Source organism: Rhopalosiphum maidis, chromosome 1 (genome assembly GCF_003676215.2).
Source record: "Rhopalosiphum maidis isolate BTI-1 chromosome 1, ASM367621v3, whole genome shotgun sequence".
Lineage (NCBI taxonomy): Eukaryota > Metazoa > Arthropoda > Insecta > Hemiptera > Aphididae > Rhopalosiphum > Rhopalosiphum maidis.
In genome coordinates, this window is record NC_040877.1 from 36,744,795 (window position 1) to 36,770,343 (window position 25,549).

At 30.6% G+C, this 25,549-nt stretch overlaps 1 protein-coding gene across 6 annotated transcripts in view; it reads left to right on the forward strand.

Moving 5' to 3' along the window:
- Positions 1-25,549, forward strand: part of LOC113550076 (disco-interacting protein 2) — a 137,944-nt gene that overhangs the window by 109,976 nt on the left and 2,419 nt on the right. For 3 of the 6 annotated variants that reach the window (XM_026951691.1, XM_026951688.1, XM_026951692.1), the window contains exons 2-16: positions 1,387-1,461; positions 4,075-4,194; positions 20,674-20,811; positions 20,969-21,251; positions 21,373-21,539; positions 21,707-22,029; positions 22,101-22,224; positions 22,314-23,015; positions 23,089-23,323; positions 23,384-24,192; positions 24,273-24,403; positions 24,494-24,740; positions 24,819-25,086; positions 25,148-25,312; positions 25,385-25,500. In XM_026951691.1, the coding sequence (XP_026807492.1) occupies positions 1,387-1,461; positions 4,075-4,194; positions 20,674-20,811; positions 20,969-21,251; positions 21,373-21,539; positions 21,707-22,029; positions 22,101-22,224; positions 22,314-23,015; positions 23,089-23,323; positions 23,384-24,192; positions 24,273-24,403; positions 24,494-24,740; positions 24,819-25,086; positions 25,148-25,312; positions 25,385-25,500 (3,903 nt within the window). The remainder of the gene's footprint in view (positions 1-1,386; positions 1,462-4,074; positions 4,195-20,673; positions 20,812-20,968; positions 21,252-21,372; positions 21,540-21,706; positions 22,030-22,100; positions 22,225-22,313; positions 23,016-23,088; positions 23,324-23,383; positions 24,193-24,272; positions 24,404-24,493; positions 24,741-24,818; positions 25,087-25,147; positions 25,313-25,384; positions 25,501-25,549) is intronic. The other 3 variants (XM_026951693.1, XM_026951690.1, XM_026951689.1) reach the window with 2 other exon arrangements.

A 25,549-nucleotide genomic window follows, 5' to 3' on the forward strand; every position in this document is an offset into this window, starting at 1 on the left:
TTAAACTCGTTTTTGCGACCCGGCATAATGGTTTTGTATTTTATTTACCCAATCAACTTATGTGAGCGTACCGTGAAAATATATACTGTAGATTAAAAAAAAAAAAAATGATACCCAATAAGATATTATAATTTAGTCATTTTCTTTTTTTTTTTTACTTGTTTGTTCATTATGTATTTCGTTTTAAATTTTTTGATAGTTTTGAAAAGATAATTTAAGATTTAATTTACTTGAACTATAAGCGCAACGGAAAAAATGCATACATTTTCTTAACTATTTTCAAGATACCTTTTCATTATAATTTTTTTTGTTTTTTGTTTAATCAGATTGTTAATTAATTTTTAGTTGTATTTGTATTCACTTGAACTGATTGAAATCTATACTAAAATAAGTATAATATTTAAATGTAGTTTAGGTACTACAAAATTATAAATCAATATAAAGTTTAGAAATATTTTTTAATTGAACTGGAAATTATTTTCTATTTTTAGTTGTTGTTTTAAAATTATTAAAATAAATTAAAATGCAAATACAATGTCTATCATTTGAAAATGCAAATTTTATATTTTTAAAGTAGTAATTATTATTTTATACTGTAAGCGATGAATCATAAAATTATTGATTTTGTAGAATGACGTGTTTTTATTTCTGTATGTCAATGTCATCAACTTTTGAAACAATAAAATGTTTCGATAATTAACTTTTAAGTGTGGTTTATTGCAGCAAATTGGATCTAGTTGGTTTAATTGTTATAGCTAAAGATTGAAAATTTAATGCAATATTAACTATTGAGTTAAACCATATAAGTTCATACTATATATACATGTATAAATAATTTAAAAAATAAATAAAGTTTTTATCTTTACATTTTATAAGTTTAAATTTGGACGAAATTTGACATTTCAACGAAGTAATAGTAAAACTAATTGCTTAATTATTAATATAAATATAGTATCATCAAATATAATTAATTATAAAGGATGATAGACTGTCTTCGTTATGACATAATGTTTTATCAAAATTCAAATTTAACACATACTACATTACTGCAGTAACTTACCTCTCAATAACGTGGTATTCTCGTACAGTAGAGTACAGTACAGTGCAATTACCTGCTTTTCCCCTTTTTTGTCATGTATCGATGTATTTATGATAAAATAATTACTCTTAAATATATTTTTTTTTTTTTTGTACAATAGTTAAAAATACGAAATAAAATTAATTAGGTATAGTCAAATAACAACTAACCTAACTGTTATTTCTTATGTGAATAGATTAATATTGTAGAAAATTTCTTAACCCTTTATTAAACATAATTTTAATAATTCTCCAATAACGATTAATAAAGTTCAAATTTTAATAAGAAAATTATTTTTTTTTTTACAGGTGATATTACTCAAAAAGGGTACGAGAAAAAGAAGACAAGACTTTTGGCTCCTTATGCTCCTAAGCAACCCCAAGGTTTGTAGTCGTTAGCTATTTTTTACCACGTTTTTTAACGACCTAATCGATTTACATTTTTTGGTCTATAACATAAATTTTAAATCATTTCATCTACTCTCTCCCTTTTTTTTTTTTCATAATACGTATTTTGTTTCCGATTTCATTAAGGCTTCTTTATTGTCTGTCCTTTTTTACGATCAAGCGTATTAAAATATCCTAACTCAAATGGCCGTACTCTGGTCTCTACTTAAAAAATAAAATAACAAAACAAAGGATTGTCCAACCAAGGGTAAGGTCAATAAATCTATTGTCCTACAAAATATATTAATCTAGAAAAAGTTAATTTTATTTTTATAATAAAATTGAAATGTATTTAGTTCCTGTACGTTTCAATATGCATAATACAAATTGGGTTTTATTTAAGAGGTTCAAATTATTGTACATAAAACATTTATTAGAATGACTTGCACAATTTTATATTGATTTATATTTCATTAAAATAGGATTTTATAATAACCGTATTGCAAGACTTTATCAGATTCTTCATTCAATATATGTTTAAATAGTTAAAATTATTTTCGAAATATTTGTTGTACATTTTTTGTATACTGCTAGAATTTTGAAAGTGTATATTTTTAAATCAATTATATCTAGATTAATATTTATGTTTTTATCAATATTTTTCAATTCTATTTATCACATAATTTATTAAGATTATTAATTATACGTCGTGTAGCTTAAACGTATAGTTTATTTTAAATTGATTTCCTATTAATGTATGTTGTGATCGGGGTGGTATGTAATAAATGTAGTTATATATATATTATATGTGTATAAATTTGTCTTGTAAACTATGGCATGCCCAGAAAAATATAACCTCTGATCAATGACTGACGGTGTACTTCATAAACCGCGTGTGGTATACATATTTTAAAACGAATAACTATACTAAATATATGTATTAAATATACATTAATATCAAGTTATGTGTTTATCTTTAAGTCAAAGAAAAATTACATAGTAGGCGGGTTCTAAAGTAATATATCTAAAACTAGAAAATATAATTTTCGTTGTAGGTTGTACCAGTCATAGAGTTCATAGATATTATCTATTCGTTTTATTACCACCTACTTACAAATTAAACATATCTATTTACCACTAAAATTACATGTATAAATACAATCATTTTAAATTATATTATTTATCATTTAAAAATGATTTATAGCTATATTCCTAGCAAATAATTACATTCTCAATCATTATTTTTCTTATTAACTGTATAATTCCAAATGTTTCTTATCAACAAAATAGGTTATATTGTGTTAATGATTTCCATTTTTCAATTTGTAAATATTTAATAAATATGTACAAGTATTTAGAAAATCTTTCATTTTCTAAATGTTTTTTACCCCTTAGGTTTCTATACATTTTTTAAATTATCTTGAATTCTGTTTGTTAAATGTTACTTATCTTTGTATATATTTTGTTTTCGACATGAATTGACCTACATTTTATCGAAAAGAAAATGATAAGGAAATCAAAAAAAGTTCCCCTTGGCGTGTTTCATATAAATTGGAACATATTTACTTGTATTTATACCTTAAACCATTTCTTAGTTGTTTATTGTATATAATAATGTAATATTATTTTATTATTTAATAACTAATAATGGATTAAGTAATTAAATATGTTACTAAGAAAATTCAGTAATGTGAATAATTAAATAAAAACCTTTTGGCAATATTGCGATGTCTGTTAGAACTAAATCGATTTATAAAACCTTTTAAATAAATTAAAAACAAATTTAGTTCAATTTTATTTATCTTCGTTTGTAAGTATTAAAGTATTGTACGTGTAAGAAGTTATATGTTTCTAGAAAGTTACAGAACTTAAATAACTTTAGCTAATACCCGGTAGGTAAAAAATCACAATATACTAGTCAAAAATCGATCACAATAATTAACTTAAGTTTAAGGACATCACCCAGTTATTAAATTTAAAACGTAGTTTAGATCTAATGAATTTACGCCATTTCTTATAAAATAGAAAATTTCAATAGCTCAGTATGTAATAATAATTATAATATTATGCAATGTTAGCACTTTATAGTTTATACCGATCCAACGAAAATAATTTGACGTTATTATAGTGTTCGGTACATCATATTGCAAATTATACAATCGATCCAATTCTTGAGAAATATGATGACGGAGAGTGCCTTTTTTATTAAACGTTTTTGTCCTTGTGCAGAGCCCTGTAATTTCCGTGAATCCAAAATAATTAAAAACCTTAATTTAGTCACGATAAATAGTTTTACTAACAAGTATAAAAAGTTACACGGCTAATAAATTATCGACGCACCTGATTACGTATTCGTGTTTTTCGACTAGGTTAAACTACACTGTACATAATTTGTCTATGTATTATACTGATATTTATAATGTAATAGTTTATGATAATTGTATATACAAAGGGAAGACATTACAAAGTCCTTGATTTGCGACTATCGCGTTTACGAAAATATGTTATTATTATTATTATTAAGTTTACTGTATATACGACCTATAAATATTATATATTGTGAGTATTGAATGTGCTGAACCAAGCGTGTGTGTTGTGTGTACTTTACAGCCGGTCCCCCATCGGCTTCGAACAGTAAACAGCCGTCTTCCCAGCAGCATCAACACCATCAACATCGCACCAGGCGCACGCAAAGACGCGTCACTCATAATGAGAAACGATATCATTCAGGTATATTATAGACCCTTGAACTTTTGTGCATTCCCCTTTATTCGATTTGTTTTATAATTTTATTATAATAATAATTATTACTTTTTTTTTTTTTTTTTTGCTGTATTGTCATTATTATAATAGTATAGTATAGTGGTGTGTTGTGCATGGTGTTTGTGACATTTATATTTAATTGATATATTATTATATTTTGCCTTCGTAGATTTAATAATATATAACATATATATCTATTAGTCTTTCGCTCTGTCGCTTGATTATATATTGTGCACGCTACGCACCGCTGAAGACGTGTGGTGGGGTCATTGCGGGCCTCATCATCCTAATGGCTGAAAAAAAAATTTCTTGAAAATATTTTAGTTTTTCTACACACATAATAATTGCAAACTTCGTACGAGTATATTAACGGACGATTGAGTCAGACGTGTGAAAGCCGTGCAATAAGCTTTGGCTCTATATATCATATGGCACCGTGTAATATTATATATATATATATATATATATATATATATATATTATAAATAACATTTAATATATTCTCATTACTCATCACGCTTAAACATGATTGTGTGTGTATTAGGGTGGTGGAGGGGAAGAAAACGATGTGATAGCATTTAATACACTCCTATATATATATTACTCGCGGGAATATTATTCTACGGGCGGTTCGTGTGTTTTGGGAATCTTGTAAATGTGCTACTCAAATTACTGCTCAAATAAGCTGGAAGATAACCGCGTGCAGGAGTAATATTGTCACCGTAAAACACGCTATTTTCGCACTTTGGATCTTGGTTTACCTTTCCGCCGGTTTCGTAACAAATTCAATTGACGACATTTGCGGTGCGACTGCGCTCCGCGCGTGATACGAATGAATTAATTTTTTTCTCTCTCCATTCACTCGCGCGTTGGAATCCGGATGAGGATTTATTATCTCGTGGTTAATGCAATTCAATCGTAAAATGAAAACAATATATATATATAATATAATTGGTGTTATCTGTGGGTGGGGAATAAAATTGTGTTTTATTTCCAATTATAATACAATGAACTCCACTGCAAGGTCTACAAGCAAAATGGGATATTTGAACTCTCGACAAAATGTTTTGTGATTTTGTGTGTGCAAAAGCCTCCCGCCACATTTAAGTTTAATCCGAAAATCGGGATAATCTTCAAACTTTTTGTGCACGGCGATAATTTATTTATATACCTATATAATAATATTTGAACAGTTTATGGAGTATAATAATTGTCGGGAATATGGAATATATATACAATAAGTCGTCAAGTCCATGTCGTTGGAATAAATACGCATTGCTTCACTGTTAAAATATCCCAACCGTGAAATACTTTTTACTGTATATTTAAGTTGAACGCAAACATTGATATTCTAAGATGTCTTATGAGTTATGAGTAATATATAATATATATTTTAAACTAGTGTTCATGTATAGGTCACGAGGTCATACATTTTAAATATATGTAGTTGCACTGTGCCTAATTTAAATACGCGTTCGCAAAAACTTAAAATTATTATTTCTCTTTTGAGTACTCATACTGTCTATGTAGAATGTAGATATAATATATATATATAAGATATAACACGTATTAAACATAATAGAAAGTGCAATATAAAAGTTATATAAAATCTATTTTTCATTGTATTACAGAATTGTACCTACTGCAATGTATTCTTAGAAATGTCTTACACAATATGAAATAGTATTTCTATTCAATATTTACAAATCAACATTTTTTAAATAATTTATATTTTCATTTAAAAATTTATCTTTAATATTTATTCCAATAACGAACATTTAAGTGAAAAAATAAGGGTAATGTAAAATGTTAGAATTAAATAGATATACTCATTGTATATACATTAAGTTTTGTAGTAAAATAAATCTCAGAAAAATCTAATATTATTCCAAATGATGAGGTGGATAATTCTTTTTTGTATTATTAAGAAATGAAGTACATGATTTATATGATTTCAATACCTAATCGTTTATTAAGTTTATTTTATTTTTTAATTCTCGGTTAAGGACTTTGGTACAAAAAAGTATTTTTGGTTTTTACTATTTGAATGACATGGCCCTTTTTTATAATTGAGAACCCATAACGATACCCGAATATTATACGTTATTTGCATATCTGTCCGCAAATGTTTACCGAGTGCACACGTGATCAAGTCGTTATAATATGGAATATATTAAGTGGCCAATCATAAATTATTTCCCACTTTAAATACACGAATTTAATTTTTTTTTTTTTAAGTACGTTGTAGGACGCAATAGCATACCATAAGTTTTTACGTCAAAATTGTTCTTTCTTTTTTTTTTTGTTCTTTATAATGTACAAGTGTGAATGTATGGTATATGTTTCTTTATTCACGAGGACGAACGAAGAGCTCACTTAAAACCATATAACGCTCGAACCATCGCGGTAACAATAAAATTGTTAAATGAAAACCGCATAACTGTTGTTTTAAACATATCTAAAGCTCTTGTCAAATGAATAGACCTCGGTTTTCAACCCTCGAACACACGTAAAGGGTTAAAATGAAACATGAATCATGCACGAGATAATTATTATACTGTGGGAAATGAGTGTACACGCTATACCACCACCATATGTTTAGTATAGCGCTTTTCTGATGAGTATAGTTTTTGTCTATATTTATTTTTTGGTCTATTATTTATTTTTGACGACGCGTTTAACGGACGAAATACCCTTTAATAATTATTATACTCCGGGTGGATGTTAAACGTTTCAAAAACAGTTTACCTACATATCAAACTACTTTTATTTAATAATTTATATAATGCCACGAAATACTCCGTGGGTGTATAATGCGGCACGGTACGCAGGTTTCGATAAATTGTAATTATTATTATTATTACTATTATTGACACTATATACATAAATATAACATCAGTAGCTGTATCGTAATGGTATTTTGTATTTGATAGCGATTTATCGATGTTTGATTGGTCGGCCACTATGATGATTAATCTCGTCTTCGTCTCGTATATAGCAGAGTACAAATAATAATAACTCCGCGTCGTCGTAACGAATATACCTACCTACGTAGTGATTGTGATGCGTATATGTATAATTAATTTCCAAATATTTGAACGTATATATACCTACCATGCCTACGATGATGCAGTGCGTTTCCTATATCTACGTATATATATATATATTTATATATATTTCGGGGGTGGCGATGAATATGTATGATCCGTTTCATCGATTGTCAGTACTCGTCAGTCGATGACTGTGTATGCAATACTTTTAATAGTATATGCGTGTATAGTGATTAAAAAACAGTATTCTATTCAGACGAGTCTCGTGTACGCGTACGCGTGTACAATACATTATTGTCAGTGTTATTACTTATTATTATTGTATTGTGTTTACATAATGTATGTAACAATTGACATGCGAACTGGATCGAACATTATGGGGTGTGACGACATCACATGAGTTTTATTTTCGAAATAATAATAACTAAGGTACACAATAAATAATAAGATTAGGTACATTATTCTCACTATGCCATATACTTTCTTTGATGTGCGCTGAAGTGCGTTATAATTTTAATTATCATGCGAATTACAAAAAAATCGTTATAAAAAGATAGTTTATTATTAATTATTATTATTTGTAACCAATAAGGTTTTAATAAACAATATTTTATTATGTACATATAAAGATGGTTTACTACTTATATTACGCCGCAATACTTAAAGTATTTAAAAATCGTATTATTCTATAATGTCTGTTTCCGAGAAAACCCAACCTATAATGTTCGAAAACCGTTACATTTGATTTTTTTTTTTATATATATTTTTCATTGTTGACGAAAAAGAATGGTCTGTTTTTGATTTGTATCTTATCTCTTTGTATAAAGCTCTATTATTTTCGCGCGCGGTGTAAAATAGACATTAAACATTCGAATCATATAACTTTATAAAATATATAATATTGTACCTATATAAAACCTTAGATCTCGTAACAAAAAAACATAATAAAAAGTGTTCACTTGGATCACTACAAAGTCGTGATGTTTAAATTAAATTCCATCTATAGCTGTTAATGAAACGCTGTCGTGTTTCTCTTCGCCCGAATAATGCAACAAAATCAGTTTAATTGTTTTGAAAGCTCGATGGCATTAAAATATATTTAATTTTAAACGAAAAGGTAGAAAGAACGTAATTTTATTTTTATCTTTTCTATTTTATAAACGCCGTCGAACGAAAATATTATTTCACAACTTTAATAATTATGATTCTACTTGCTAATAATAATATTATCCATTATATAATATGTACTTAACCCAAATTAAAAATAACGTTCTTTTCTTTTTACGTTTGTACTTTTAATAAATATTTTATATCTACAAAACACTACAGGTAATCGATGTAGAAAAAAAAAGTTATCTGTGTAAATTATTTGCAATTCACCGGAAACAACAAGTATTATATATTATACTTATCTGTACACATGTATTATTCGGCTGAATTGAAGTGTTTTCCTGCCAAAAAATTATAAAAATATATATTAATATTGGCGTAGTAGAACAGTACGTTTTACAGAGTTTCGCAAATCCTTTGATTTTATAAATTATTTTAATACCAAGTTAGTTAAATATATAGGTTCTTGTCGATTGATGTTTATAGTGTACGTTTGTGAATAATTCATAATGTATGTAAGCGCCTTATTATAGTTAAGTTATAAGTTCCCTAACCCGTCATATCGTGTTGTTGTTTCGCTTTTTTTACCTCTTTGATTCTGCATAACTAGAGCTTTATAATTCTACTCATGGGCTGATTCTTTGATTTTTAAAGACTTTTTAATATGAGTATAATAAGTTACAAGCAATTATTATTTAACACTTACATGTTTGCAGTTGTATTTTTTTTTATATAGGTATATACATTTCCCTATCATATAGTCTGTACTAGAATAGTCTTTTTGGAAATTATCGTGCAGTACCTATACAATACTTTACTTACACGATTTATTATTCATAAGTTTATAAGTATTTAAAGATTAGATAGTATGATAGTTAGTATTTGATATATGTGTATCAAATCAATATAAACAAAAAAAAAAGAAATTTGTTTGAATTTGAAATACTAAATTTGAAATAAGATTTTCTTCATGACAATTTCTTGCGTTGATATATATACGGTCTTCGGATGATGATGATGCCGAAGCGACTATCGTCCTCCGCGTGAATATCCGCCGTTGAGATCGCCGGTTGCGTGTAATCGAACCGATCGATAAGATTTTTCTTTTTATCTCCACGCCCCCTATTTATACACACCCTTACGCGCCTGAATATCGGATATCCGGCGTGTCGATGGGTGAGGAACGAAGGAAAAACGACTCTTCGCCGATTCGCGATTCAGTCGTAAATCTCGTAATCGTTGTACGCGTACATTGTATTTTATACTGCAATACAATACGTCGCGCAGCTTATCGGTGATATATGAATGCGACAACTGCAACAACACTGTAATATAGGTAGGTGCAACGTATGTATTGTATAATATTGTTATATTGTAGTACCGTATTACCTACACGGCTACACGTCTCTTCGATTGTTGAAAATATCGGCGGCGTACATTACGCACGCACGCACGCGCATCTCAGTACACCCAGTGACGTATTACATTTCCGGTAAATATAGTCGATATTATGTGCGATATATTAGTAATGTATATGATGTTATATTATATACATTTTTAGGCATAGAGTAGGTACCTATGTTATATTAATTATATAATATGTTCTTATATACTGCTACACCGGTAATATAATATAATATTATAATTTATAATATACGCGGCTGGCAACGGTGCTGCAGAGTGTTCTTAACGAGCGGTCACGTCGGATATGAGAAGGATATGCAGTGCTTTCGACCCTCCCCTCCCCTCGGCCCTTCTCCTATCGACGACGACGACGCACGTATACACACTGCAGCGCAGTCGACTAACCTCTCGCACACTGCAGTATATATACTCCCATCTTCGTATATTACGTGATTTTAACCCGATTATTATATACATAGATGTGTGTGTGTACCTGAACGACCGTATATATTATATATAGGTGTACACGCCGCGTGTGTGTAATATTACATCTCCTCCCAGCATCCTTTCCTGCTCACGTCCGCTACGCCGTCTAGTCGATAGGTCTTATTATAATAGCTGCTGCAGAGACGATTACACACACGCACACGCACGCGGATCGTCGTGAACCCGTTCTTGTGTAACCAGTTCGTATAATATTATGTTATATATTTGTGTGTGCGTGTGTGTGTGTGTGTGTACAACAAACCGAAAATTACCATCGTCAACGATAATGTTGCTCCGTTGATACAGAGGAGCGTCATCCTCGTATATTATACACATTATAATGTATTATATTATTATATTCACCGGCTGCATAGGATCAACGAACGTTTGCGGTTTTTTTTTTTATTTATCTTCTTACGGGTTCTCCTCTCGCCGTGCGTATTTATACCGCAAGCTTATAAATTATAATAAAATATATTGACGACCATCAAACGATATATCGTACATTATTACAGTATTACCATAAGCGCGAATATTGTCGGGAGGACTGATCCCCTCTAACTGCAGTGGTGAGTCCCTTTGAAAAAAAAAACTGAAAATTTTACATATTTACAATATTTACTTTAGGTTTTGCGATAATACCAAAAAAAACCTCATAAGAGTCCAGTATAGACTTAAGCTTTCCTCCCAAAGATTTTGAACGCTATATAATATTATAATGTATATATTACACGTATGCAGAACCCCCAAGAATTGAAGAATGTAACTTGCGCCGCCTAAAACATTTAATGCATATGAGTCAGCGGCGGTCGTCATTTCAAATCATTTTAAGTATATTTTTTTTTAAAAGTTGTTTTTTTTTTTTTTGTCACGCAAACTGTTTGTTCACGTACGTTTCGTTCGATGTAAATAACGCATTTACTCAATCTTCAAGTGATTTTTATCTTTTGAGAAATCGACGTGTTTGTCACCATAAATATTTATTATGCATTCATCGTGTGTAGTATATATGAGTGAGCGTGTTTTTGGCGAACAGCGTATATATATATTTATATACGAGTATTATAATAATATACGTGTACCTGCCTATAGATTTTCTTTTATCGTTGCAATTACTTTATTTAATATCGTCTGTCTGCAATATCCGTTTTACGTAATTTACTGCCGCTACTTTTCGTTACTTCCGATACAGGGTGAGTCGAACCGCTGGTAATATATCTCGTACAGGGATGGTACTTACTGTGACTTTCCACTCTGCTCATCAAAATTTTAAAAACTTATTATAATTATTATTAATTTACTATTCGTTTATAATCCTATCTTAATAAATTATAATTCTCAGGAAAATATTCTACTTTAGTATATAAAATTTAAACTATTGTGTTATTCAAAAAAGTAAAAACTTAAAACAAATACTAAAAATAATACTTTTTTCAAAACTAGTAATGTAATGACTTATTAAAATAAAATAAAATAAGTATTTCCCAAAACAATAATACTTGTCGTAATAACGAGTGTCTAATGTGTCTACCTACTTATAATTTGTAAATAAAAAAAAATCATAATTTAGTATATTAATAAGTTAGACCTTAGTGCAGAGTGGTGTTCTACCTTTTTTTAGCCCCAACGAACTTTTATAAACTTGCTGGATTATAAATTTAATTTGATAATAAATGTATTATTATATTATGGAGCTAAACTACGAAATATATTAGTTTTCATAAAGCTAATATTGTATATGGTTAATAGCATATACCTACACTTACTTTTTTTGAAGTACGAGATTCTTTTATTGTATCAGAAAATAGTCCGTTTGCGCATCGTTTAGATTTTCTATAATGTGGGATTCCTTTCTACGTTGTTATAGTGAAATTTGAATAGTGGATGACAGTGTGTTTGACTGTAATATGTCATTTATTCATGTATATTAAATAGTAATTATAATAGAAGTTCAATCATTGTCATTATCTAGGATCCTCGTATGACTAATTTTGACCCTACTTATTTGTTTTATTGACACTTTTTATATGTTAATTTGTTGTCTGTCATATTGTTCCTTTGATGTTTTGATACAGTAATATGTATTTGTGTTTCTACGAATATCTGCTAGTGATGAATAAGTTAGTATATTATACTATGACATCATTATTATATTATTTAATACATTGTATTAAATGTACAAGTTATTGTATTGAATTGGTAATACATTTTAAGCTGCGATTTTAGTCTTCCCAGTCTTCATTACCTATTTCCGTATAATTTATATATATTATATAATATACAGTAAAAATAAAAATTGTTTTTTGCTTGTTATACTGTTTACAATAAATGTATATATATTATATTTATTGTATGATTAATGTATTATTTAAACACTACATATAAACTATATATGTTTATATGTATTTACCTACGTTTAATATTATTGTAATTCGCAAAAGTATTGGCCATCTCCATTTTACCCTTTATAGTATATATAATATGTGTATGATGTATGCAACCCGTTGATGTAAACATTCATTCAGGACCTTTTCGCACGACTTATTACGTTAAAAAAATATAAAAAAAAGAATAATAATACGCTTTATTGTTTATTTATTTTTTTTTTTATGTGCACACTGGGTAAATACTATGTACACGCGCGCGCACACACACACACACACACATATATGTGTATATATATATTTATATACATATAAATATAATTGTCATCCGTCTGCAGTGCAGCGAACCTATAATGACCGTTTGAACTAAGTCTACATAATACACAATAATATAATTTAATGTTCCATAGTAAATCGACAATAAAATTGTGCCTGAAAATTGAAATTAATTTATATCAAATAAGTAATATGTGATAACACCACTGCAGCTTGCAGAGTTCATCGCTGATCCATCATTATTGTGTTTGTGTATGTACATTAATATTTAGTGAAGCGTACATTATAGGTGTGTGTGTGTGTGTGTATACATATATACTGGATGCGTTATTGTTCGTCGAAACGTAAATAAAATAAAAAATATACGTCTATATAATGTATACTTAATATAATCGAAAGAGATTTTCGGGATCGACTTTGCGGGTTCGTGTGTGTACGCACGGCGTTTAAAACGATCGCAGCTCCTCTTGTTGGATTTCCGTTGACAATATAAATTGCCGGTCGAACCCTTTTTCCACTAGTCCGACGGGTTTAAAACTTCCTCAATTATTATTTGTATTTTCATACGAACATATTATATAGTTCTGGCTCGTAAATATCCGATTGATCGACTTGAATTCAGTTTAATCGCTCGTAAATTTATATTAATACATCCCTCCCCACACCAGCGTTCATCGTCGAATAGGTGCGTCGTCGTAGGTTTTAGATTATGCACAGTAAATAATACAATATGTAATATATTATTATATACCTATGTATGTACTTATAATACTTCTATATGCACAGCGTTAATTCAAAAACACCATTGATATATCGACGTTAAAAAAACAACAATGCCATACGCACATACGTGAGTACGCGACGTCTATTTATTTAATATTCGGTCAACGACTCGCGAAGAATGCATCTAAACGGCAGTCATCGCGGTGATCGGAATCAAAACATATCAAAGTCTGTCATACAGCATAATATCTATATTATAATATATGCAGTGTGCCCTTGTACACTAATTTTTCGATGATATTATCGGCATACGGTCGCAAGTTTCCCGGTGTCATGGCTGTTGAAATGCGCGAAACCAACAAAATCATATATAATACATTCAATAGGACCACGCGTATTCTTATATTTTTGCGTTGCTAAATGCGCGACTACCGGTCGAACATTTCCCCGCATAAGTACGTTACGGCTCTGCCATAAAATAATATTATTATATCTATAATGGTGATAATATAATGAAATGCGCGAAAAAATCACTTTTTTTATATAATAAAGAGCGATAAAATCTGGCGCGTGCGTAAGCATATTATCGTCGTCGTAAAGACGGTTAAAATACGCATGTCGGTATAAAACATATAGTGTTGTGCAAGAAAAGAGTTGTATTTTTTGCTGCTCGTTCGACTAGTGAATATTAGGAATTTGAAAAAATCTGCTTTTTCGATGTTCAATAAAACTGTATAGGTATTATTATTATATTATGATATATGTATATACCATACATAATAGAACAACATTGTCGTGTCGTGTCGACTGGCTCACACAAGTACCGTACGCGGCGCGTGCCTATTATATGTTTTTATGTATTTATATTTGGACGTGTACTACGAAGAGGTTCGTTGTTATAATATTATAATATGATACTTGTATATAGGTCTGGGTCAGGAGTGTCGAACCTTTGTCGATGATGGGCTCAAGTGCTGCCGGCATTTGGTTACACGTAGCCTTCGAGACGAATCCTCGTGGTTACATTTAGCAGTTTGTCATTAAAATGAAAAGAAAACCACGGTGAATTGTAATTTGGTTCTGCACCTTTTTTTTTATTTTTCTTAAAAATAAATTGAAATTCGTTTAAGTTGGCGTGTTTTGTTCGAATTGGATCTGTATGTATGGTGACAGGCGCGTGTGAAACTCATGTTATATAGTTTCGCCCCCAGATTTATATATACTACGTAAGTAGTAAGTACCCACATATAAAGGTATGCCACAGATCGGCTGTATACGCGTTTTTATTATATATAGCTCTCAACATCACGAAGGCTTTCAGAGTCCGTTCGATAGGCTCTCTTGTCGCACCGGCGATGTCGTTGGTATTGATTGGCTTTTTTCTTCCCACATACGCGTTGCATTTTTATCTCGAAAGTTGATGAATAAAATTAACAATACCTATTTTCCACGAAGACTATTAATAAAATATACAATAATTTTTTTTTATTCAAGTACTTATTATACATAGCTATATCATAATATAGGGTTTCAATTTGTGATTAAAAAAAAATATTTAATTAAAATATCATTCTGTCATAGGCACTGTACCGATGATTCTATAATATAATATAAAAATATCGACCATTGCGTACGCATTGACGATTTTCATTTGTTGACTCTGCACGCGTGCATGCTATGTTATTACCCATATTATATGATATTGTACAGTAAGTATAGTTGTATTGAATTGTATAAACATGTTTTATAATAATCATACATTCACATAACACTTGATGTGCATATACCTTACCGTGCGTGAGTATTATTATTAGGTGTATACGATATCATTATATCGTATGTAATAATCACGAAAGGATTTTGTATTCTAATAAATATCAACGTGTGCCAACCTCAAATGAGCAACGTATACCTTTATAACTTATACACTGTCCGTGTAGCGTACTTAACCATTATTATTGTTATTAAAGACTCGTAAAACGATATGTGTTAGGTTTTAAACGTTTATGGTATAAACCTAACTACGTATAAACATCACACGAATACACAATGGTGATTTAATCATATCAGAAAACAACCAACCGTGAGTAGGTATTCCATTCGGAGCGTACATTTTATATATCAAGATTCTGTGAATAAAATAAGTATTTTAAGTGCACGTGTGTGTGTGTGTGTGTGTGTGTGTGTGTGTGACAATATAGTAATGTCACACAAAACACAACACTCCTGTATAGACTTTTATAATACCCAAAGGAACATGAAATACGCGAGCGACTGAGAAAATTTCCGTGTATAAATATATGTGAAAACCACCAGAGTATTATTTCAAATTTTTAGATAATTTATTAACTCGGCGACAAAAATAAGAAACTATGGCATTGACGTAAGTATATATAATACGTATGGTCTGTCTCCCGACTCTTTTAGCCTTCTACTCTGTTACCCACAGTAACGCCACATTTCAAACGCGGCTATATACATACTCACGTTAAATAAGCTAATATAATACTAACGCATATACAGGTAGACAGCTACGTGACTCTGTGGGATTCGGTGGAAAAACAATCAATCATCTCATTTCATCGAGAATTTATTCCAAATTATTTGTTTAATGAACAGTTTATGTATATGTGACTCAGTTCCAAATTAACAAGATTTGTATTATTATTATATTTTACACTCGATCGCTTAAATCGAAGAAAAGAATTGTCTATAGGTATACGTTAATTATTATTTGTGAGTATAATAATAAGAATAGAAATTTGTATTTGTCAGTTCCATTCGTCGATTGGTGCTTATCGTTTTATTAAAAATAATTATATATATATATATATATAATATATAATAAATAGCCATACAGTAAATTTATGATTTTTAGCACGATATCTAGTTAATGTAAATATTAAGATATTTAACTTGGCGAGATCCTTATAAGTTGTAGTAGTAGCTTAAAATAAATATTCTACTCTTTTATAAGTTTGTAATAGTAATGCGTCTCGTGTCTATTTCGTATTCGGTTATTTATTATACGTTCCGAAATATTATTATCTGAGCAATGACTTGATTATATAGATTAGCCGATAATCGAGGGTATACCCTCATGAATTAAATGAAATGCGCTGCACATAAATGGCAATGAGCAGATTTTTCTCTCTTTCTCCGTAGTATTCAATATAATAATAATGTATCGTTCATATATATTATGCTAAGTAAACAGCTTTTAAACAAATATCAATTTTAATAATGAATTCCGTATAATTGCGAATGTTCGATTAATTGCCGTGTATATAATGCGATATATCATATTAATATACATTTTCAAATAGTATTTTCGGTCATGCATAATTTTGAGTATTATATGGATAGGATAGCTAAATAGATGCAGTACTATTGCGCATATTTTTAATGTATAACATTTTGCATGATTGCAATTTAGTGCTGTTAATATATTTTTTTAATGATAGAACGTTGTAAAACTATAATATTTACTTAAGGATTAAAACTATATTTATATACAAATTTGAATGGTGAAACAGTATGAAATTAAATTTTAGTATCAAAAAAAAAAAAAAACAACATTAAAAACAATTGATGTATACTTGTATTTTATACATAAATGAGTATATTTTTGTTTGCTAGGGTACTATAACGAAACTTGATCTAAACATAATTATAACTATATTCACTAAATTTGAAGTTAAATTTAAATTACAAAAATATATATATATTCATGTAGAGTGTAAACTATACAATAAACCATTGTATAATCTAAATTAAAGAAAATAGTATACTGCTAAAATTTTATTTTATACACATAGTAATAATCAAGATTTTTATAATTTATAATAAAATGTAAATAATTAATTGAATAATAGCTTAAAAGCAGTAGGCACTCGTTAATTAAGTATAAATGGTGTGCTTATCTGAAAAAATAATCAGAAATATATATTTGTACATCTCTTTCACTTGCAGAACACTAAACAACGCCGAATTGCAATTGCTACAAATACTGAGTAGAGACAAACAACTTAAAGTGTCGGTACATTTTCGGAAGTACCCACTAAAAGTATTCATTCTTAAGAATAGTATTCATTTCTTTTTTTTACCAAAAAACCTTTAAGTGTTATTTTGAAACAAATAAAAAAAAGATTAAGACAAAGATAAAAAATGGTTTGAGACTGTGTTTTGCACGTTTTCGGCGCTTTTTATTCTGTTATATTATTTGAAAAAATTGCATTTTAGACTTTTGATAATTATTTTATATTTTTATTTAGCAAGGGCTGTGAGTTAAGTAATATTTTTCACGCAATCTGTAAAAGGAAGTTGAAAACATCATTAAACCTCCCGGATCCTCGTTCGACCGGATATCTAGGACAAAACCCAAATTGTTGGAAGGACAATCATTTTATCTCTTTGTATATTCGTATTTTATTTTTTTTTTATAGACATTAACACCAACAATTTTATCGCTAACCAAAGAAAACGCCAATGGGTTATAATTAAAACTCTGTTGTTTTTTATTTTCGTTAAATGATAAAAGTATTTTATTATTTTTATTTAATTACTTTAAAAAATAGATGAAAATTTAATAAAAATTGTGTTTTGCAAATATTTTTTTTTTTGATACTCTTATTAGATACATTCCCCACTGTATTATTTAATATATTTATAAACTATTCAATATAGTGTTATAAATGTATTATACGTAAAATATCGGATATTATTAGATACAAATTATGAACATTATGAATACTTCAACAAAAATAATGCAATTTATTTAAAGTTATTATTGTATTTACAATTTTTATATTCTCGTCCGTTTTTAAAGTATAGCAATATTAATATAATTTATTTATTACCCATGTTCATAAACTTGTGTCAATAGCATATTATTATTACGGAAATTCACAAATTTAAAACGGTACGTTTTTCTTTCAACATTATACCACTTGGTAGCCTAACTACATATATTACACTCGTCGTAAAATATATTGCAATAAGGTCGGTTCGCTTCTTATTATGGTTATAAATACTTTAAACTTAAGTAAATAAAACCCTTCTTACCAAGCACATCAATTCCAATTTACTAAACGTATAATATTTTTTATGGTCCTTCGCCCGGAACTTTCTGCAGTTTTTTTCACTTGCCATTTAGGATATTTTTTACATCACCAAAGCTGTTAAAAATACGATTCTTTTATATTTTACTCTTGGAATAGTTTATCTTGTACGTTTAAATTGTTACTAAAAACCAAATATTTACATCATGTGGCAATGGTTATGTAAACTATCACAAATTATTTTACCACCATTCCATCGACATCATTTAATGTCAGTGGTTTTGAGTAATGTATATTATAGTACTTATTATATATTTATAGATTAATTCATGAATTTAGCTTAATAAATGTATATATATTTATCACTATGCGATCCAATACCATTCAATTTTATATCCAAACATATGCAATCGTATTAATATATTTACGTATAATTGCTTAAACTAAATCCGTTTATTCGTGATGTATGATACCATTATAGCTGCTCACTGTTCTGTATATGATATCGATAGAAATCTGTTGCTTGTTAAGCATAGTACTTGTTAAATATACTACCTATACTAATTAACTAAGGAAATTTAACTATAGCATACTTTTTTTATTGTTTATAATATGTATTCATCTTTGTCAAGTATTATTGTAATTTCTATTTTCTTAAGTATGCATTGTTTTTATGTCATTCCTGAAAACTTCTAACACATTTTCTTTTAATTCATTCTGATTTCTGACTGTCATCATTATCATTCTTTTTGTATGTAGCAATCTAATATAATTTTCACGTGCCTTAAAAACGACTCGTTGTTATTTACCTTATTTTACCTATCAAGTTTATTTATTTTTTTGTTAGAATATAATAAAAAAAATCATATAATTTTAAAATCCCTATCGATTCGTAAGATAATAGCGTCGATTCCACCAGAACAGGCATATATCACTAGCCTTCTGTAAAATACTATAGGTACCTTGGGTACCTATTATAGATTATCCCATGTAGTGTCCTAAATTAGACGAGCTTGTATGGTCATATTTTGAATTCTGATGATAATTATATAGATAACAGATTATTAATTACATAGGGAGTATAAGCAACTAACCTATAGTGTAGTATACTCGTAGTGTATCTTTATCTTGTTAGAATTATGATTTACGTCAAGTCATAATTTTCTGGTAACATACAGCACTAACGGTATTTGCGGTGTATACATTTTATATTAACACTACATCTGTGATACATGGTATTAAAAATAAATCAGTACCTATTATTCCTTATTTGTTTTTAAATTGTTACTCATATATTATACCTTATTAATATTTCATGTATTCGACAAATAACAATAATTAATATTCATTAAAGATAGATAGGTACTACGAACTCATTCCGAGAAAAATGTATAAACCGTAGATATACATCAAATATATAATATTTTGTTAATAATTATTCTACCGTAGAATTCCATTAAAAGCAGTTCAGTTCATCAAACTTAATTAAACTTAATTACGGTTATACTACATTGCGTTTATCATATAGTTGTATTTTATATGGCGGAATTTACCAAATAAGTATTCTAGAATATACGTTGTTTGTTTAGTTATTTGTAAGTTTATGTCTTGTGTTAAGTCGAATATATACTGTATAGAAACTGTATTATAAGGTACGCATATATTCATATAATCTGCAGGTATATGTGCGTGATTAGTTGCTTTTATTATTTATTATGCTTTTTCTGGTTAAAAGTTTTTCGTAGACTTGAGCTTCCTCTATACTCTATACCTATATCTACTTATATAGTAACTCTGTAATACCAGTTGTATTTTACTATTTCATATACAACTATATAGTTTATACTACATGATTTAATGAAAATTGTATCACATTATCAAAAATAATTTATAATTTGACAACTGAGACGCGTCTAAGAAATCATTAAACAAAATGTATTCTTGTAATTTTAGAAGTGCGACAAGAAGCTGTACAACAAGCTCTGGCCGCAATGCAGTCTAGGCCCAAACCGTCGTTGCCAATGCCCAGCAAACGTACCTCGGTTATGGCAAGAAGTCCCGATCGGTCGGCCACCGCGCGTAACGAAACCGGTGAGTAAATACTTACTATTACATAATAGTTTATACCTATCATTAAATTTATTATTTTAAATTATATTATTAGCCAATGAAAAAAACTGATGTTTTACGTTGCGACATTTCTTTTTAAATGTAAATCTTTAACGATTTGTGTATCACGTGTTTTCAGATTCGAGTTCGGACGACGATAGCGTCGGTGACCATATACCTGACCGAGGAGAAATCAAAGACCGTGGTAGCGGTGGACGTGAACGTAGCAGCGGAGCGGATACCAGTAGTACGGGTGGGTCTGCTAGAGATACACCGCCACATCCAAAGACTGTTGCTGCTGCTGCCACTGTCGTTGCCACTACCATTTCCCCTTCTGCTACTCATGGACCACAACATCAGCCACTGCCGTCGATGCAGCAACAGCAGCAACATAGACATCATCATCATCACCACCACACCAAGTGAGCGCGAAAACTTCCTATTGTATTTTTCGTCAGTCGAGTGATGAAATACCGCCGTTTTTCTAAACATTTGGTACATTATTATTATTTGTTCGTTGACTAAATTGTTTTGGGTTTACAGGATTCCTAATGGTGCGCCTGGAGGTGGAGTGTCCGGAAACAACGGTCCCAGTTATTGGGACGAGTCCAGGACGATTATCGAGACTCCTAAGGAGCAGGATAAAATCAAACGCAATAAGCCCGAGGTGACTGAAGTGGCTGACATGTTGCATAACGTCCGACCTCCATGTGAGCAAACAATCTAATAACATACATATACATTATTAGAACAGATTAAAACCTATATATTTATATATAATCGCGTTTTCTTATTACTTTTTTATAATATAATATTTGTTACTTGTATTGTGTGTGTGTGCGCGCGCTGTTACATTATATCTTATTGTATCTTTCAGACCCTCAACCTCCAGACGTTACGAATAACGTGACGCAGTCCAGGAGATATACACCCGCGGATCGAGTAAATCGATACAGCCGAGATTCCAGGCAATCGTCCAGTGACGATGGAATGGGCACGGTGTCCAGTAGTGGCCGTTGGAAAGTGTCGGCCAAAATTCAACAGTTGTTAAATACACTTAAACGACCCAAACGACGGCCGCTGCCCGAGTTCTACGAAGACGATGACGTCGAACTTGAAATCGCGGCCAACCCTAAAGATCCTAACGCACCGCGACCAGAGGGTGCCTACATGTCTCCGGCTTTGGGTGAACCACTATCCGTGAGTAACTGATGACGAAAAATTTTTATTTAATTAAAAACTAAATGAAAATGTTTTTTCAATCACTACAGGTACCATCAGGACTTCCTCGTAATTTGGAAGCTGCTCTGCAACGTTATGGTTCGAGTACTTTTAAAGCTCCCGTAGCTACTGTATTGGATCCTAATGGAAAATTAAGCATCACACTTACTTACGGTAATATTTTGTTTTTATTTTAATCATTATTTTTTTAATCCCGTTTATTCATAATATATATATATATATAATTACTATTTTTTTCTCAGGTAAACTTCTTAGCAGATCTCACAAAGTGGCCTACACTCTCCTAAACCGTCCACTAGTCAAAGGTAATGGTGGTGGAGAGTGCTTGAAACACGGTGACCGTGTAGCTCTAGTCTATCCGAACAGTGACCCATTAAACTTCCTGTGCTCTTTTTACGGTTGCATATTCGCTGGAATCGTACCTGTGCCAATTGAAGTGCCATTAACTCGCAGAGATGCAGGGTCACAACAAATAGGATTTCTATTAGGTAGCTGTGGTGTTCAAGTAGCTCTGACATCTGATGTGTGTCTAAAAGGTCTTCCAAAAACAGCTACTGGCGATGTAGTAGCATTTAAAGGCTGGCCAAAGTTACATTGGTTTGTCACCGAACACCTACCCAAGACTCCTAAGGACTGGTGTCCACCACCTCATATTGGTGAAGACACTCCATCTTACATAGAATACACCACTGATAAAGAAGGTTCTGTAATGGGTGTAAGTGTAAGTCGCACAGCTATGTTAAACCAGTGTCGGGCTTTGAGCCAATCTTGTAACTATACTGAAGGTGACACCATGGTATGTGTTCTCGATTTTAAACGTGAAACTGGCCTATGGCATTCTGTTTTAACATCTATCTTAAATGGTATGCATGTGATATATATTCCATATGCTTTAATGAAAGTCAACCCAGCTTCTTGGATGCAAATGATTACAAAATATAGAGGTAAAAATTTTATTTTTATTATTTTTACAATTAACTAATATATTGTGTACTATATAAATCTTAAATATTGCAGCAAGTGTAGCAGTAGTTAAGTCTCGAGACTTGCATTGGGGTCTTTTAGCAACCAAAGATCACAAAGATATTGTTCTTAGTTCATTGAGATTATTATTGGTTGGTGATGGAGCTAACCCGTGGTCTTTGTCATCATGTGATCAATTTTTAGCCGTTTTTCAATCTAAAGGTTTGCGACCAGATGCTCTGTGCCCATGTGCTTCATCAAGTGAATGTCTCACAGTTTCTGTTAGAAGGTAAATTTCTTGATTTGAATAAATTAAATTACTTAAAATAACCATATTTAAAACTTTTAGGCCTGGCAGAGCTGGAGTAAATGCAACTGGGCGCGGTGTCTTATCAATGTCTGGCTTAAGTTATGGTGTAGTTCGTGTGGACCAAGAAAATTCACTAACTTCATTAACTCTTCAAGACTGTGGTCAAGTTATGCCCAATTGTTCAATGGTAGTTGTTAAGATGGATGGTATACCTTATATGTGTAAAACTGACGAAGTTGGAGAAATTTGTATGGGTGGACTCAGTACGACAACATGCAATTACTGGGGACTTCCAGGCTTATCCAATGCAACATTCAGAGTTGCACCAATCGGAGAAGATGGAAAACCTACAAATGATACAATTGAATATACAAGATCAGGTCTTCTTGGATTCCTTGGACCTGGTGGACTAGTATTTGTGTGTGGATCTCGAGATGGTCTCATGACAGTTACTGGACGCAAGCATAATGCTGACGACATTATTGCCACTGTTTTGGCTGTGGAACCAATGAAATTTATATATAGAGGAAGAATCGCTGTATTTGCTATACGTGTATTGCGTGACGAGCGTATATGCGTTATTGCTGAACAACGACCCGAATGCAGTGAAGAAGAAAGTTTTCAATGGATGTCCAGAGTACTTCAAGCTGTCGATTCCATTCATCAAGTTGGGCTGTACTGTTTAGCATTAGTACCACCTAATTATCTTCCCAAGACACCATTAGGAGGAATTCATTTGTCTGAATGCAAAAGAAGATTTTTAGATGGAAATCTACATCCGGCTAATGTACTTATGTGTCCTCACACATGTGTTACAAACTTACCTAAGCCACGAGAAGTACATTCAGGTATCTATTATTAAATTATATATTTATGTGGGGGGATTGGGGTGGAAATAAAAAAGAAGTTTTCATATAATTTTGCCTAGTTGGCGGGACTGTTTCAGACGTGGGACCTGCGTCTGTGATGGTTGGAACAATAGTGCAAGGTAATCGTTTGGCTACAGCACAAGGGCGTGATATTGGCATCATTGATATGGAATCAGATTCTAATAAAACTGTAAGAAAATATGCTCATATAATAATATCTAGTATAATTTAAATAATCTATCTAGTAAAATCTAAATCTATTATGGTTTTGTGTTTACAGTATCTTTTCATATCTGAAATACTCAAGATGAGGGCAATTAGAGATCCTGATCATGTAATATTTACTTTGGTGAATGCAAAAGGCGGCGCAGCTGCCACATTAACTTGTTCACAGTTACATAAACGAGCAGAGAAAGTGTCAAACTTGTTGAACGAACGAGCCAAAGTGAATACTGGTGATCATGTTGCACTTATCTTCCCTCCAGGAATTGATCTCATATGTGCATTTTATGGTTGTTTGTATGTCGGTAAGTTTAAATAAAAAAAAAATAATAATAAATAACTACAATATAAATATTTGTATTAAAAATATTTTCTTATTCTAGGTGCTGTTCCTGTGACAATACGACCTCCTCACCCACAAAATCTTCAGACTACTCTACCAACAGTGCGAATGATTGTAGATGTCAGCAAGTCTACATTAGTCTTATCTAATCAAAATATCATAAAACTTCTCAAGTCAAAAGAAGCTAGCAATGTGGTGGATGTAAAATCGTGGCCAGTAATCTTGGACACTGATGATATGCCAAAGAAAAAAATTGTACCCACTTACCGAGCACCAACTGCTGAACTTCTAGCTTATTTGGACTTCAGGTATATCAAAGCAATCAAATCAATAATGACATTGTGTTTCTATTCGTTTTTATACTTACAGTGTTTCTACTACTGGAATGTTAGCTGGAATTAAAATGTCACATGCCGCTGTCACGTCATTGTGTAGGTCTATGAAATTAGCATGTGAACTTTATCCATCGAGACATATTGCATTGTGTTTAGATCCATACTGTGGTTTAGGGTTCGCTTTGTGGTGCTTAAGCAGGTGTGTATTAATAATTTACTAATAAAATGTATTTAGTATGTATTAATGTTGTTATTTTTCAATTGATTTCAGTGTATATTCTGGTCATCATTCAATTCTCATACCTCCATCTGAAATTGAAATAAATCCTGGTTTATGGCTCTCAGCTGTTAGCCAATATCAAGTTCGAGACACGTTTTGTTCTTATGGTAATTTATATTTTATTTGTCAAAATTACTTATTACAACAATGATATTT